The following is an 18,000-nucleotide window of genomic DNA, read 5'->3' as shown; positions in this document are numbered from 1 at the left end:
TTATATAGCACAGGGAACTCTACTCAATACTCTGCAATGGTCTATATGGAAAAAGAATCTTAAAAAAGAGGAGATAGATGTATATGTATAACTGATTCACTGATCTGTACAGCAGAAACTAAGATGACACTGTAACTCAACTATGCCACAATAAAAATTAAAAAAATTAAAAAAGAAGCCCTTGGTAACTTCCTTTGCCAGCTCAGGCTTGCCCTCCTACCAAGATGATACTTCCTAGTTACACTGCTACCTGAGAGGGTCAATTCTGCCCATAGCAGGTGGACCAAGGAGTCTCTAGGAATGAATCATCAATGGATAAGGCCCAGGAGAGACAGCAGTTTGTTGACCATAGCTGAGAGGTAGTGCTGAATTTGCTCAGGATAAAAGTTATGCCCCCTCGACTCCCCTTATGGCCTATGCATAACCCAGCAGGGGACTCACCGTGTGTGTAGTCCAGTGATCTGTCTTCTCCTGGGTCCTCAGGCCCCTTGTGGGCAGAGAGCAAGGCTTCCATTTCAGACAGCACAGGCCCTGGAGCAGAGCCAGGTTCACAGTGGACACGAAAAAGTGATATGTGGAAGGATACATATTATTTAAAGAAAGGCACAATTTGAAAAAACTAGCTTTATAATTCTAATGAAAACGACGAGACCACTCCTTTACTCTCACAATCTGAAAGTTTTTGGTGGGCATCAGATTCAATTTTTAGACGGGAAAGTGGTTAAGGAGGGACTTTTATATCTACTACATATACTTGGGTTTTGTTTGAGATTTTTATAATAGGTATGTGTTGCTTTTATAATCAGAAAAGAAATAAAGGAATTTGTTTTGTTGAAATAGGAAAATGGAGCTTTGGTGCAGTAAACTAGCACTGTCTAATGGAACCTTGGGTGATGATGGAAATGTTATATATCTGTACTGCCCAGTACAGGAGCTACTAAGTCACATGTGGCCAGCAAACACTTGAAATTTGGCTGGTATGACTGAGAAATTGAAATTTTAATTTTATTAATTTAATGAATTTAAATTCAAATAGCCACATGCGAATAATGACTACTGCAATGGACAGTGCGGCTTTAAGCAATCAGCTTATGCTAACAGAGACAAACTCTTTTCCTATTAAATTGTGCATTCACTCTATTTATTCATACTTCTATAGAGATAGGTTAAATGTTAGTATTATGTTAAATTTTGCAGATTTTCAATTTTCCCACATCATTTATATGATATTTATACTTTGACTATGGTTTGATATTTCCTGTAGATAACAAACCCAAAAAAACTTTAAAAAAAAATGATGTCCTAATTCTAAATCACCTGACTATGTCTCAAGGCAGGACTAGGAATCAACTCTTTAATAGCATATTGGGCAGACACTGGGAACCATGATGATGAATGATAAGGAGTTAACAAGGGAAAAACTCTCACTGACAATGTTAAATGGAATAAGAATGTCATAAACTTAAAACATTGTTTAGATAGGTTCTCAAATATGTTCTTAAAATATGAAAGAAAAGAGAAGAAATTTACAGTAAAATGTTAATAGTGTTACCTTTGCTCGTATATATATGTGTGTGTGTGTGTGTGTATGTGTGTGTATAGGTGCCTTTTTTTCTCTTTGCAACATTAATGTATTTTTCCAAAATTCTATAATGAACAAGATAATTACCATCATCCTTGTCTTTCTGTTTTACTGTCTCTAGTTTCTAAGCCTCCATGGATGTTTTTCCAGGCACATATTTACTCACTTTGACTTCTTCCAGAAGGGGCCTTGTTAACTTTTTATGTGACTATTATCACTTTGCTTTTCCATGTAATGAATCATTTGTTGAATTTTTCTTTCTTGTTTTAACTTGATTTTCCCTCTATTTTCCTTTTGCTCAGCCACACTAGGATTATCATCTACTGAGGTATGTTATAGTAAGAAGGCTGGAATTCATACGGATACTGTTTTTAAAGATTTTCCTAGCCAAAAATAATGTATAGGATTACCACTTTTTAAAAAATGTATTTTTAAATATATCTTTTTTCTGGTGGTGGCAATAGCATGTTTTATCTGGACAAAGTCCAAGACTGATTCAGATAAATGAGAGAATGCAAGTGAACCAGGTCTTAAGTCAGATGGTGGAAATCTTGAATTCAGTCCCTTTTAAAACTGGATCCCCAGAAGGGACCTCCAGGAGATGTGAGGTGCCTGATCACTACAATGGGGTGGACATGGCTCTCTACATAGGTGTGTCTGTGAAGTTTTTAGCTGGTCATCCACAGTGACAAACATTTGTCTGTTTAGACTCAAAGATGAGTGGCGACTGTGTATGTTAAACTGGGTTCAAAAGTCAGTTGCACTGCTATAGAGTGAAAGCTGCCCTAGACAATAGGAACTGAATGAGTGAGGTTTGTGAATGCAAGCTTTTCCAGTAGTGCTGACCACAGCTGCCTTTGACTATGACTTTTCTGAAGTTCCTGCCCCCTGACTTCCCGCAGGATGAGGGTGAGGATCCCTGGTACCACAAAGCATGCAAGTGCGATTGCCAAGGAGGTGCCAATGCCCTGTGGTCTGCAGGTTCCACCCCCTTGGACTGCATACCGGGTGAGTGTCCCCTCTCTTTGGGGCACCAGATCCTTGGGGTGTCCTTGGGAACACCCTGTTTCTCTTCTTTCTTTCAACTTTGATGAATTAAATCCCCTGAATGCCACAGTTGGGTTTTCACCAGTTGGCCTTTAAACTTCAAATTTCAATGGCCACTGCCTCAACAAATGGCACTGCTATCATTGTTCAGAACAGTTTGCTGGATCTCTACTTGACCTCTGTGAGATGGTAAGATGGGACTTAAATTTCACCGAAAGGGATTAACAGAATTTATCTCACATAAACTAATGATAGGCAGCAATTTTGAGAAGAGCATAGGCTTCTGAGCCAGAAATACCAGGGTTGGAATCTTGGCTGCATCACTGTTTAACTCTGGGACTTCCACTCTAGCCTTTCTCTGTCAAATGAAGGTAATGCTACTATGCCCAGACACTTACTACTCACCAAACAACCACGTGCCTCACATTCTCAGCCCCTTCACAGTCAGGTGGCCTCACAGGAGCAGTTCCAGCTGAAGGGAGACGTTTCTCTTCTGAAATGGGGTCCATTTTCCTGCTGGAGAAAGTGGTTTCTCCTTTCATCTGGGAGCCAGGGAGGTTAAATGTAGCAGAAGCTCCTGCTGACCTCACCTGAGTGAAAAATCACTGTTTGCTGTGTTAAGCCTCTGAAATTTCTGTGACAACTTTTTCTGCAGCCTCTGCTGACTAATATGAATGCCTTCCTCTAAGGCAGGGGCCAGAAAACTTGGTCTGTAAAGGACCCGGCGGTAATTATTTGTGGTTCTGAGCACTGCAGGGCCTCGACACCTCAAATAGAAAGCAGTCATAGACAGTATGTAAATATGTGAGCATGGCTGTGCTCCAATAAAACTTTATTTATAAAAACAGGCAGAGAGCCACATTTGGCCCAAGGGCCACAGTGTGTGGAACCTGCTGTAAGGAGTATTTCTGAGGAATAAAATGGATGAGGCATTAAAGTGTCTTGTCCTGGACCTGGCAAACTGTAGTTCCTTTTCTTCCTGCCTCCTAAGAGCTCACATTTCGACTTTCAAGTGGCCTAGCAAACGTTTGCCAGGCTCGATATTTACCACAGCTCAGAGCCTCTTTTGCTGAAACTGTCCTTGCCACCCCCTTCCAGGGTTATGCTGGAGCCCTGCCGTGTCATTCACTTTACATAATCGTCTAATAATAGCTCCAGGAGAGAGGTTTAGTGTGCAGTACGCAAGCTTCTCTGCATTATTCCATTAAATTTGCATTAAAATAGCAAGTTGTGGGGAAAAGGGGTCTACAAAGGCTTTTACTGCCTGCTTTCCTATTTACTAAAGGGGTAGGAATTGGTTTCTGAAGGAAGTCTCCTGGAAGGGAACAGTGGGGGCCCGGTAGTGGTAGAAAGGAAAGCAGTAAGTGCTGATGAGTTCAGGGGCTTCTCCCTTGGGAAGGACATCCCACTGAGCTCCTGCAGCCCTTCTGTGCTGGGATGATCTGCCCAGTCAAGACTGAGGCAACCTCCTTAATAAATCCGTTTAGAATTCAATTCCACCCTCTGTTATCATGTGCCTATTATGTGCTGATGGGAAGACAAAAATGAACCGCTGTCTCTACCCTGAAGGAGTTTACCCTTTAGTGGAAACAAATGTTCTCTTCACTAGAGACCGGAGTTCTCCTGGAATTCCAGTCCAAGGAAGCTCTTTCTAAGAAGAAATTGAAAAGAGATTATTTGTACAGTTTCATTGACCCCATCAGCTGTGCAGCTGAGGAGGGCTGTGTGTCTGAGGAACATGAAGATGACCTGGGTGGTTCAGGCTCTCTCCCCTACACAGCTGCCATGAACTTGAAGTTCTGAAATCAGAAATTCTTTTAGCTTAAGTGTTTTCCTCGCCCCATTGGGGTTTTTGTTTTTATTGTAGCAATACAGATATTCCCTGGAAAGAAAAAAATGCAATCTTAGTGTTACATGGTTGATTCATTTATGTAAATTGGCTTTTCCACAAGAGAGATGATTCGGAGCAGCAGGACTGGCCACAACCTTCCAGAATTCACTTGCCCGTCAGTGCCTCAGATCCTCATTGGAACGTCAAGAACGTGGCCTGGTCTTTTTGGATCCTGAGATTGAGTGCTTCCACCAGAGTCCGCCTTACGACGGAAGGAGTGCCTAGAAAGCACAGGACAGGAGGGTCATTCAGAGCTGCCGGGAGGTGCTGGCAGGTGCACACTGGCTGTTACTGCCAGGGAGCCCTACCCACAGAGCAGAAGGTGACCAGCTGGGTGCATTATGGCCTAGTAATCTTCAGCTTAACGCTCTTATAGTAAAAGGTCTGTCTTTTTCAATGTTGAGCCAAGATTACCTCATCACTCTGAGAAGGGGGAATAAGGTAGGGAAGGTATCAAAGTATAAGACATCCAATGACTCAATGCTTTACTTATATCCTAGATTTTATATTTCCATATAATATTCAAGTTTATTCTTTTATAAATATTATTCTCTATTCCACTACATCATCATACAGATTCAGGTCTAACACATGTGCATGATAATAGTCACATGTCTTTTGTCGAGAATGGCCCTGAACTCTCTTTGTGTTCCTTTATTGTTAATATTCTTCATGTCTGCCCTTCATATGTCTACACATGGAGAAATTATCCACTGAATAAGAAAGGCTAGTATGTTAAGCGTGCATAACCTGAATTAGCAGTACATATGATGATGGCTTTACCCATCTAATGATCACAAGAGACATTTGTGCCACAGAAGATGCAGGTTTTTCCTTAAGAGTAAAATGAGTGCACAAACAGGCTTAATAGCTTATAGTAACCTCCACTGAGCAGAAAACTTGGGACGGACATATTCTGTGTGTGTGAAGTGGATCACTTTAATTCCTCTAGCAGCACTGTTTATGTTGCTTAATACTAGTTTAGACTCAATTGACAGTTTTTGATGAGACCAATGGGGAATTCTCTGGGCCAGTCAACTCCCACTGCTTCCCTGAGCTCCCTGCTTCCTATTCCTGCCATTATCTCTGCTTATCCCAAGTGGCACCCAAGATGAGATGATGAAGTTTGTTTATCCCTCCATTCATCCATCCAATCAATATCTACTGAGTGCCTAACACAAACAGGTATTCTGCTCGGCTCAGGATAGTATGGTGAGCTAGACAGACCGGGGGAGCTGGAAGCAGCATCTGGAGTCCCTCCCAACTCAGGGTGGGCAGGGGAAGTGGGAAGAGAGCCAAAGGATGAGGAGAGGTGGCCAGGTGAAGGGGAAAGGAGGAGCCAGGGAAAATAGTAAGAATGTGAGTGGACTGCCCTTCACTCCAGGGCACAAAGAGCAGGAGAAATGCTACATTTTCTATTTTTTCAACTTTTAGATAACTCTGGTTTGAGTCCCCTGTTATCATGGGCTGTGAGGAGTCTAAAGACAAGATTGTTGAAGGTCCTGTCCCTCCCCCTTGGACTACATTCCCCTGCCCCCTGGGGGCCTGCCAGGACTGACTGGGGGCAGCTCTCTGCCTGCCTGGCCCTCACAGGAGGGCAGAAGCCTTGTTGGTGGCCCTTCTCATTCTGAACCAAGCTTAATCCTGGGGATTTCCCCAAGACTCCCTCAGAGGTGCTCAGGCCCCTATCACGAGTCCCCCCAGGCCCCAGCAAAGCTCAAAGCCCAAAGCCTCCAGCCACCTCATCTGGGAGAGTCACCTCATTCCTGTTGAGGCCTGGACCTTCCAAATCCATGAGCCTGAGGGATGCTAGGCTGTCAACAGGTTTCTCCTGTCTCAAATCACATGCGTGCACTTGTAAGGTGCTTACTCCTTTGTGAGGCAAGGAGAGTCTAAACCTTTAGAAATAGGAAGCTGACCTTCTTAAACGGATATAGGGAGGATGATGGGGGTAGAGAGGTGCTAGATTTTTTCCCCTGGTGAGTTTTCACCATAAAAACAAGCATACACAACTCAAGACATTAATATACTCTCACAAATTCACACTATTTACACCAGCACTAGCTGATTATTTTTAGCCAGGCAATAGAGGTTCTACACTCTACACTGTTTTAAACAATCCCAAATCAACTTTATGGAGGCAGGGACTACTGTTGTACCCATTTCACAGATGAGGAAACAGACCCAGAGAGGTTGAGTAGCTTGTCTAAGCTCACTGAAGGGAGAGTGGGATCCCATCCTAGGTCAAACTGGCTCTAAGTGGCATTCTTGAGCTTGGCTGCCCGTTAAAATCACCTGCAGCTTTACCCCATGCCCAGGTCCTGCCCTAGAGCAAGGATATCAGATTTGCTGGTGGTATGACCTGAACACCAGCACTTCTTAACTTTCCAGGTGATAATCTGGCTGAGACCCATCACAGTCTCTACTTGGTACCTTGGGCCCAAACACTGGGGTTTCTGGGTTAGCAGATTGGTGGCTGGAGGTGCCAATGCCAGAGTCATGGAGCACTGGACAAGGGCAGGCTTGGGGCTTGGATGCTGAAGGACTTCATTTTGGATATATGAGTGTGAAGCATCTTTAGGTCACCCAGATGGAACTGTTCACCTGGGAAATATCCAGGGGGCAGTGGGATGGAGCTTGGGGACTGGGAGTCACTCTTTGGCTTTCAGACACCAGCTGAAGCCATGGGGATGGTGAGTTCATCATCTACCGTGGAGAGTATGGGCAGGATCCATGTCGGGACAAGCCCTTATAGGCCTCCAAGGACATTGCCATTGGCCAGGTCGCTGCAGTGTAACTAACTGTTAGATGGGCTAATTGGGAAGAGATGGCGAAAGAGATGTGAGGGGGAAAATAGAGAAAGAGCCAAATGGCAAAAATAAAGCAATTGGGAGAGGTGGCCATGGCTTTTCTTTTCCCTCTGCCTCTTCCCTCTGAGCTGGTGGCCCCGGAGTAAGAAAAGGGAAATTCATGATGGAGGGGCCCTAGGGACATCCATGGTTAGAATTTAAGTGGTTTCCAACTGAAACCCAGCTTTCTGATGCTGGAGCCTTGTCCCTCCTTCTGGTGGCTGGACTCGTCTTCCAGGTCAGAGGGGGAGGTGAGGAGGTGGATGAACCCCCAAGGCCACAGAGAGCGGCCCCCTGAATCCTCCAGCCAACAAAACACCTTCCTGGCAGACCAAGGTTTTCAAAGTGTGCTTTGAAAGTGTGTTCATTAAAAATGTGGCGGCTCTGGGGGTGGAATCCTGGAAGCGGCATTCTTAACAAGCCCCTCTGATGATCTGTCCACACAAGGCATGATAGAGTGGCCCAGAAAGCACTCCTATTCTCTCTCTCTTGACATTAATAGGCCCACCAAAGCTTCGAGTACTTGATAAACTACAAATGCTGTCCTCCGACCCTCAGCTCCACTAAGCTGCATTTGCTGGTGGGAGTTGGCCCTATTTCTTTGGTACACTGGGTAGCAAGGCAGTTAAGCCACCCTGGCCAGAGGCCTGAAGCTGTCCTTTTGTCTTCAGCATCTGGGGACAGGGCAGGACTATCCCCATAGGCATTCCAGAGCCTCAGGATGTCATTCAAGCTTTTATATGCCTCATTCAATTTTACTGATGTTTGAAAATTATCTGCTACAAAGACATAAGCACTCATTTTACTCTTGAAGGTGACAATGCCTTAGTAAATACACTCAGTTTTTTAATCTGAACTCACATTTACACATGGTGAGAAAGTAATTTGATCTGCCTTACTTGAAGTTTATCATTCACAACTGGAAAACTGCCTAAATTTATCACTTGTTTTCTAAAGAAATTCAGCTAGAATCTGGGTTTGGTTATAAATAAAAGACCCCCTAAATAGTGGCTTATTTTTGAAATAGTTTTGCTTTGACTCACATGGTAAAAAACTAGGGGTAAGGAATAGCTTAAGGATATCAGGACTGAGGTCTCTTTAGTTCTCTTGGCCTTACCATCATGGTGCAAGATGGTACTGTTGTACCAGCCATCAGATCTTTCTTTTAGGCAAGGAAGAAAGAGGGGGCAAGCAAAATTTGATTAGAAATCACTAACAGATACCTCCCCCCACACACACACACACACACACACACACACACACACACACACACACACACACAGAGTTGGCTACATTACTGCACCCAACAAAATTAGGATTTTTTAGTCAAAAAGAAAGCGAGAATAGATGCTGGGTTGGCAATTGGCAGTCTCTGACCAGGTAACTCAATGCTAAATATAAGAGGAAATACATGAGAAGCAGCAGAAAATTAATATAGAAGCACCAACTTCGTCTAGTCTTATTTGGAAAAAGCAGTTCCTTTCAAACGTTCCTATTCAACAGTCACTTAGGCGCATTTCATCCCTCCCTCCTTTTTTCATTAGAATTTCATTAGACTAGTAAGAAAACTGCAATTTACAAGTAGGAAGTCAGTCTTAATATATAATTGCCCTTCTTGCCTCTCACCATTGTTTTGTTCCTATAATTGGCATCATATGCTGCCTGAGGACAATTAGGGACTCTGATGTCATCATGTGGGACGGCTAACCAGTGTTAATAAGGAAAATAGAGAGTGTGGCATTTAAGTATGATATTTTGCTACAAATCTCTTAGTTTTAGGTCTCTGAGTTTGTGGAGGAGGTGAAGTATTTCTCAAAATTCCCCCTTACCCAAGAGGTTGCCATAGAGCTACTTCCCTCTGCTTTTATGAATGTTGTGAGTCTCTATGGCAATCCTTTTACTTCATCTTCACTCTCTTCTCACAAGAGCAGTGAAGAGAATGAAGACCCAGCCCTACCCATTGAGAACGGTGCTGACAAAGGAAAACATCTTCCACCTCACGAGAGGGTCTGATTTGTCATTTCAATCATGTCATGTTTGTTGAGTCTTGCCATGCGATCCAAATGTTTCAATGTGCCTTGTTTTCTCCTTTCCCAGAATGCCCATACCATAAGCCCCTGGGTTTCGAGTCAGGAGAGGTTACACCAGACCAGATCACCTGCTCCAACGTGGAGCAGTATGTGGGCTGGTATTCTTCCTGGACTGCCAACAAGGCCCGGCTCAACAGTCAAGGCTTTGGGTAAGCAGGGCATGCAACTTGGGTGATTATTTTTTCCATGTAATTTGAAAAAGTATGTCTCTGTGACAAATGGAAGACATAGAATGCATTTATTCATTTAACAAATATTGACTGAGTGCCTTTCATGTGCCAAGGACCATGGATATAGCAGTGAACAAGGCGGATGAGCTCCTGGCCTTTGAGAAGTACTCAGTTTAGAGGGGGGACTCTAAGCACACTGTCACACAACTGGCCATTGGCTAAGTGTGAGGAACACTGTGGAGGAGATGAAGAAAGACCTATTTGATTTGAAACATCAGGAAAGGTTTTCTAAGGAAAAAATCTTTGCCCTGAGAATTGCAGTTGGCCAGCTGGGGGCAAGGTGGGAGGGAGGCACAGGGCACAGCAGGTGCAAAGGCCCTGACTTGGGAAGATCCCTCACGTGCTTGGATGGTGAGATAAGCCCAGAGAGGTAGGCAGAAGTCAGATGGTATGGGCCTTATAAGTCATGTTAAGGATCGTGGTCTTTATTTTAGGGATATTGGGAGAACCCTGAATGTGCATGAGTTAGAATACAGATTTGTGCTGCTGTAACAAACAGCCCCCAAATACAGAGACTTAATCAACATGAAGGTGATTAGGCAGTCTAGAATTGTTATGACAGCTGGATGGTATCAGGGACCCAAACTCTTTCTACCTTGTTCTCTCCTCCTTAATATGAAATTTCCATCTTGGGGCCCAAGATGGCTGCTTTAGCTTCCACTGCTATATCCACAGTCTAGTCAGTAGGGAAAGAAGAAGAGCACAGTGCAGACACTTTTCCTCTAAGGATATATACACAATCCTACTGGCCACTGCCGCCCACATCTCATTGATCAGAATTTGTTCAGATTGTCCCATCCAGCTGCAAAGGAGACTGGGAAATGTGATCTTAGCTGAGTGGCCACTCGTTTGCAGAAAACTCAGGGGTTCCATTACTAAAGGAAGATGGGTAAAGGATATGGGGAGACAACTGGCAGACTCTACCAGAGAAAGATTTAAAGTTGGGGAGTATTACAATCGGATTTATGTTTTAAGTAAAAATGTCTGGCTCTTACGGGAAGAACGGTTTAATGTGCAGTATGGGTTGGGGGTGAGGTGGGGAAAGGAATCCAGAGAGACTAGTTAAGTAAGCTATGCCAGCTGTCCAGGCAAGAACTGAAGGTGACATGGGCTAGCGTGGTGGCAGTGAAATGACTTTGAGGAACATTTGGAGATGGAGCCAAGAGATGCATTAGATGGTTGAGGTGACAGAGAGGAAGGGGAAGCATTCAGAGAGATGAACACTGGAAGGAGAGGCTGGGGTAAGGATAATTAAGAGCTCTTTTAAAACATGTTTTGAGATGCTTTATAGCATCCAGAAGAAGTTGAATAGCTGGCAATTGATTCTTGGGATTTGGAATTTAGAAAAGGTATGGGATGGACCTAAAAAGTCAGGAGCCACCCAAGGAGCAAGTCCAGAATTAGAAGAGAAGGAAGCCAAGGGCTGAGAGTCCTGAGAAGCTAAATCAATGTGTGCATACACGCACACACATACCACAAAGGGAAACTATAGGTTTCCACAAATTATGAGGGATATAACTAAAAAATAAATCAGTTCCTTCATTGGTTGGTTTGCTTTACAATTGTGAGAAGGCCTTCCAGAGCCACTTGGTTTCATGTTCTGTACACAGTGCCTACCATGGTGTGGGTGACAGCATTTGAAGGAGACACAGATAAGGTATGAAGAGATGAAATTAAAGAGAAAAAAAGAAAACTTATGGAGAAAGAACATCAGCAGAGACTAATGAAAAAGGAAGGGGGCTAGCAGGTGAAATGACCACGTAGTTGCATGTTTTGAAGGAAAACATGCTCAACCACACCCCAAAGATGATTTTAGCTACACTTGAAGGCATTTCTTTGACAAATTATTTGAATCTGGCAATTCTTCCTTGGACGGTGGAGGTGCAGGAAGAGGGAAACTACAGAAGGATCAGAGGCCAGATATTTCTTGAGGACAAGCCTCTGGTTGCTTAACAGATTGCAGCCCAGGCTGCCTGACCTTTGTGGGGGCTCTGCAGGTGCTGGTGTCCCCTCAAAAGACAGCACCTCCCAGCTCTTCGGAGGGGCTCACGGGGTAAGGCTCCTGGTGACTTGCTGTGTCCACGCAGGTGCGCCTGGCTCTCCAAGTTCCAGGACAGCAGCCAGTGGTTACAGATAGATCTGAAGGAGGTCAAGGTGATTTCAGGGATCCTCACCCAGGGGCGCTGTGACATCGATGAATGGATGACCAAGTACAGTGTGCAGTACAGGACTGATGAGAGCCTGAACTGGATTTACTATAAAGACCAGACTGGAAACAACCGGGTATGTCGGGCTTACCCCAAACCGCCTTCCACACAGCCCCTCTGGGACTTCCCTCCCATCCATCCCTGTGTTCCTGTCATCACCCTCTGTCAGAACTGCCCCCACAGCATGGTGAGTCATCCATGCTTCCTCCCCACCACACAATCTGCTCTCTGATGGCGATATCAACGCAGGTGTCTTTTCTTGTACCCCTCATGCCTAGCAAAGTTTGTCTGTCAATGAGTGCCATCATATGTGCAAAAGAAATCTTTGTCTGAATTCTCGCATTAGCACAGAGATGCTTAAATAATCAAGACTGGCCATTTGGATGCTTCCAAACTCATTGGACCTTGAACAATTTGCTGCATGGGTTTCCTTCATCTACTGTAGATGTGGCTAGGTCCTCGTCCCTTTATGTATCAATGGATATGGCCTCTCCTAACTGTTGACTGAGACAATCTCAACAAGTTAGCCACTAAACCATATAAATGGTTAAAAGGACTCTAGCTGAGAAGAAATAGAATCACTTAAACCTTTGAGCAACTTTATACCCTACTAATCTCTGAGGGCTGAGACCAAAGTCTTGTTCAACACAGACTGAATACAGTAGGCTCTTGAGTTTATATATTATATATATATGCACACACACATATATATAATCAATATTTTACATATATATGTAAATATATGTATATTTGTAATATATATGTATATATAATATATACTATATATATTAAATATATATATACATATATATAATGCTATCTGCAATGAAATAAAAACTCACCAGCTGTTTGGAAAAGTTAATTGCCCTTTTGCCTGAGAGTGAGGACTTCCCCCAGCTAATTCAGACATTTCATCAGGTTAAGCAGACATGTGTAGCTGAACATCAGAAGGCTCTGTACTCTGATGACAATTTGTGCAGCAAAACATTCATGGGTTGAGATTTCAAGGAGTTTGAACACAATAGGAAAAACCATCTTGATACTTGGACACTGTAATTCACTTTTGTTCTTATTAGTTGGCTTTTCAAAAAGATATGCAAATTCTTTTTCAAGCTCTGCGCTTCTGAAGGCCTTGTTGGTTCTTTGCAAAGAAGTGCTCCACTCCAGCAGCTGTGTAGAGTGGGCCTGTTCCATCCTCCCTCTTCACCGGGCTTCACCTGACTTAAATAGGTTCAGGGGCAAACAACTTAGAGAAGAGGGTGTGGGGTGTTGCTATTGGGAAGAAATAAAATCAAGATCATGGCAGCTGAAGTCCTTCTTGATTTGTGTATGGATGAGGTCAATGTGGCAGCCAAATTTTTTTCAGGAGATAATCCCAGAAGGAAATGAAATGTTCTAGTGTCATGGGGCAGAGCACTACGACTCTGGAAAGAGTGCAAAGAAGTTTCTTTGAAAATATAGGCAAATAGCCACTGTGTCCTATGTTATAGCTACTGCATCATGCTATGTTATATTCCCCAAAACAGGAAGCAACCCCTTTTTCTATTTTGGGCACTGCTCTCCCACTTTGAGAATCTTCTCTCTAGTTTTTATGTCTTTTTCTGTTTTAAAAACTTTTTTTCCCCAAGTCTAAAAAGTACTTGCCATTTGTATTGATGCAGACACAAACAGTTAAGCTTTGGCTCACAACCTCAGAGCCAGTTCACAAGTTTTCACTTGAGCCCCACTGTAGATACCTTTGGAACATGGGAACATTCCTCTTTTAAGCACAATGTGGTCCTTTTCAAAATTCTTGTCAAAATGCAAAGGATTAAATCACAAAATTGGTGATATGAATCAAGAGGCATTTTCTATCAGCACCATCCAATAGAACTTTCTGCAATGAAGGAAATGTTATCTGCAGTAACCAGTATGGCAGCCACTGATGACATACAGTACTGAGCACTTAAATAGCAGCTAGTGTGACTGAGGATGTGTTGTTACCTAATATTAATTCATTTCTGTTGATGCCTGGAGCATGTAGGTGCTGACAAACATTCAAGGTCAGAGTTTGGAGGATATCAGCAAATTCTCTACCTTTTAAGCACTGAGATTTTCCATAGTTAAAAGTTGGAGCCAAATCCAGACAGGAAACATCTTCCTTTTCTCTTCTCTGTTGTGATGGTGATAGGATTTCCTTCCTCTTTAGGTTTTCTATGGAAATTCGGACCGAACCTCCACAGTCCAGAACCTGCTGCGGCCCCCCATCATCTCCCGCTTCATCCGGCTCATCCCGCTAGGCTGGCATGTCCGCATTGCCATCCGGATGGAGCTGCTGGAGTGTGTCAGCAAGTGTACCTGATGCTGCCTCGGCTTATACCTGCAGTGGGTGAAGGGCGCAGAGTGGCCTGTGGGGGAACGCTGACTTATCACTGTGACCAACAGGGCTGGATTTTACAGGCTCTTTTCAATGCAGGGCTGGGAAGAGTATACTATCTTTTTTGCATAGGTTCCAATTTCAGTGAGAGAAAATGAAAATGAACTTATTCCCCATTCAGGGTCAAAGAAAATAAGAACAAAGAAAATGTCTCTAAAAACAATTTTCATGCAGAAAGCCTAAGTAGCAGGAGTAATTTGCTGCTCTGGGGGCGTTGTTTTTGTTTGTTTTTGTTTTTACTCTCAGTGATATAGTGAAAGGTGGTTGCAGGGGAATGCAAAGCAGCCCTGATAATTTGAAAATTCTTTTTCTTTACCACGCTCAAAACAGGAACATACTGTTTTATAAAACCTCTCTTTGAACACAAAGGGGGAGCAAGCTTGTGGTTTCTCCTAGCTAAGTTTTCATTAAATTATGGTCTTTTAGGACTTTAGAGCATTGGGTATGGAGTTTGGGGATGACTGGGTGGTGCAGATGAGCCTGGTAGATGGGAGCCAGTGTCCCAGTCTTGAGAGCCATGCATGACCGAACACCCCAGAGATAGGAAGGTCTCCCCTGCTCTGAGATTTCACCTCCTATGCCCAACCCTGCACACAGTGGCGGGGGAGGTTCAGAGCTTTCATTACAGACAGCTCCACTCTGCATGCCCTCAGATACACGATCCCAGTCTGTGGTCAGTATTTAAGTGAATAACACGGGACAGGCTACATATGTAAGGAACAAAATTTCCCTGTATTTAGGAAACCCAAATGATCAGAACACACCAGAACGTCCTTTTATCTAGGGCTACCATTCTTCAACAAACTTAACACTGGACAAACAGTTGGCCAGGAGCTGTCACTGGATACACAGAGGCCCATCAGCCAAGGACACTGCGGGAAGTGATCAAGACCTACAATCTGAGAAGCGTGATGTAGCCAGTCCGCTGCTGAGCCCAGCCTTCCAACCTCAGCCCCCTTGCCTTGTAAAGTATGGGCTGGTCTGGCTGTCCCCTCCCAGAGGAGCTCTGTAAGCAGGCAGCTGGGGGAAGGACAGTCTGCCTCTTCTGTCATTTACAGCTTTGCCTGTTTTCAGGCCCTTCCCCAGAAGAGTCAGGGCGTGTGGGCAGGAGAGGATTTGAAAGTAGAAGCCAGGAGGGGGTGGAATCTGAAGATGAGGGACCCCAGCAAGACTAGGGAATCCAAGACTGTTCTGGCTCTTGACGCAGTGCAGCCTCTGCTAGCAGAAATTCATTTCTCTGAGTTACTTTGTTTTCAAACGACAAGCCTAGTGAATGGACACTAACACGATCCTGGACATCATATTCACCTTCTTTGTGAACGCCAGCCTCCCAAAATCCCTTAATCTCTTCTCTGGTGTTGTGGGTCTTAGATCAGCTTATTTAACCTAGCATCTTTCTAATACCCATGCTGTATACTTAAACCTGGAAAAACACCTTTCCCTGCTCAATCTTCTCTCAAATATAGAGCTTATCAATTCAGGGTAGGGGGGAAAAAATGCTTCTCTGGCCTTAGGACACACAGACAAATCCACTTTGAACAGAATGCCTACAGAGATCCTTACTGGGAAAGATGGATGAACTCTTATTGTGATATGGACTGTCAGAGAAAATGGTGGTATCCGAGTTCAGGACTACAACTGGCACACCAGAACCAGGATGGGGAGTACAGTTAAGAGGAAAAAAAGAAAAGAAGTAAACAGGGTGAGGCAGGGATGAAAATTCTCCAAATAACTGTTTATATTGGAAACTTCTGTTTTGGAATAGCTTTATTGAGATAAAATTCACATACCATACACATTCCACCCATTTACAGTGTATAATTCAATGCCTTTTAGTATATTCAGAGTTGAACTATCATTATTACAATAAATTTTAGAAAATTTTTATCACCTCCAAAAGGAGCCCTGTACCCACTAGCCATCACCCCTCCAACCCACGTGCCCACCCCAGTCCTGGGCAACCATTAATCTCCTGTCTCTGTAGATTTACCTATTCTGGACATTTTATATAAATGAAATCATATGATATGTGGTTTTTCCTGTCTGGCTTCTTTTACTTAGTATAGTGTTTCCAAGGTTCATGCATGTTGTAGCATGTATCAGTACTTCATTCCTTGTCATGGCTGAATATCATTCCAATGTATGGATACACCGCATGGTATTTATCCATTCATCTGTTGATGGACATTTGGATTGTTTCCATTTCTTGGCTATTATGAATAGTGCTGCTATGAACAACTGTGTACAAATTTTTGTGTGGACATGTTTTCATTTATCCTGGGTATATACCTAGGAGTGGAATTGCTGGGTCATATGGTAACTTGATTTAACCTTTTGAGGAACTGTCAGACTGTTTTTCAAGGTGGCTATACCATTTTACACCCCCACCAGCAATGTATGAGGGTTCCAATTTCTCCACACTTGTTATTATCTGTCTTTTTGATTGAGGCCATCCTGGTTTGTATGAAGTAGTATCTTTCATTGTGGTTTTGATTTGCATTTCTCTAATGACTAATGATGTTAAATATCTTTTCATGTGTTTATTGTGTTTGTACACCTTCTTTGAAGAAATGTCTATTCAGACTCTGTCCATTTTTGAAATTAGGTTGTTTTTTAAAATACTGAGTTATAAGAGTTCCTTATATATTCTAGATACCTCACCAGATAAATGATTTGCAAATATTTTCTTCTATTTCATAAGTTGTCTTTTCACTCTCTTGAAGGAGTCCTTTGAAACACATATTTTAAAATTTTGATGAAGTCCAACTTATTTTTTCTCTTTTGTTATTTGTGCTATAGGTGTCATATCTGAGAAACCATTGCCAAATCCAGATCATGAAGATTTATTTTGCTTTTTCCCCCAAGAAGTTTATAGTTCTACCTTTTAAATTTAGATCTTTGATCAATTTTGAGTTAATTTTTGTATATGGTGTGAGGCAGGGGTTTCATTCTTTGCATGTGAATATCCAAACGTCCCAGCACACTTGTTAAAAAACTATTCTTCCCCTATTGAATGATTTTGAACCTTTACCAAGAATCAACTGACCAGAGGGTGAGGGTTTATATTTCTGGACACTCAATATATATAACATATATATATGTTGTTTCTTTTTTGCCACGTCACTTGTAGGATCTTAGTTTCATTGCACCCACAGCAATGAAAGAGCAGAGTCCTAAACACTGGACCACCAGGGAATTTCCTGGACACTCAGTTCTATTCCATTGGTCTATATGTCTATTGTTATTTTAGTACCACATTGTTTTGATTACGGTAGCTTTGTAGTAAGTTTTCAAATTGTAACACATGAGTCTTCCAACTTTGTTCTCCTTTTTTTAAGATCATTTTGGCTACTCTGAGTCCCTTGAATTTCCATAATATTGTGAGGATCAACTTGTCAATTTCTGCAAAGAAGTCAGCTGAAATTTCTTATTTGAAACTGCTCAATACTTCAGAGTTTTAATAAACAATGAGATTTGTAAAACATTTATCTGTGATTTGTTTAGAACAGCATCTGAATTTCTTACTTCATTTACTTAATGACAGAATGTATAAAAAATAAAACTTTTATTGAGGGACATCTGAAGCCCAACAGAATCTTGCTATTAAAAACATGAACTATGTTTGTGGTACTATTTCTTTTGTGGGGGAAACTTCCAGTTAAAGTACATGGGCTTCCCCTGGCTCAGT

General features: G+C 42.8%; 1 protein-coding gene across 1 annotated transcript; it reads left to right on the top strand.

Moving 5' to 3' along the window:
- The first annotated feature begins 1,049 nt into the window (after nucleotides 1–1,049).
- Nucleotides 1,050–15,487, top strand: RS1 (retinoschisin 1). The gene is made up of 7 exons (XM_065916655.1): nucleotides 1,050–1,068; nucleotides 1,885–1,910; nucleotides 2,485–2,590; nucleotides 9,467–9,608; nucleotides 11,777–11,972; nucleotides 14,085–14,229; nucleotides 15,387–15,487. Exons 1-7 carry the CDS (start codon nucleotides 1,050–1,052, stop codon nucleotides 15,485–15,487), a joined length of 735 nt encoding a protein of 244 aa, XP_065772727.1.
- The last annotated feature ends 2,513 nt before the right edge of the window (nucleotides 15,488–18,000 follow it).

The sequence above is a fragment of the Muntiacus reevesi genome, chromosome X (assembly GCF_963930625.1).
Source record: "Muntiacus reevesi chromosome X, mMunRee1.1, whole genome shotgun sequence".
In the NCBI taxonomy this organism is placed as follows: Eukaryota; Metazoa; Chordata; class Mammalia; order Artiodactyla; family Cervidae; genus Muntiacus; species Muntiacus reevesi.
Note: the sequence above shows the minus strand (reverse complement) of the source record. Positions and strands in the feature narration are given on the sequence as shown.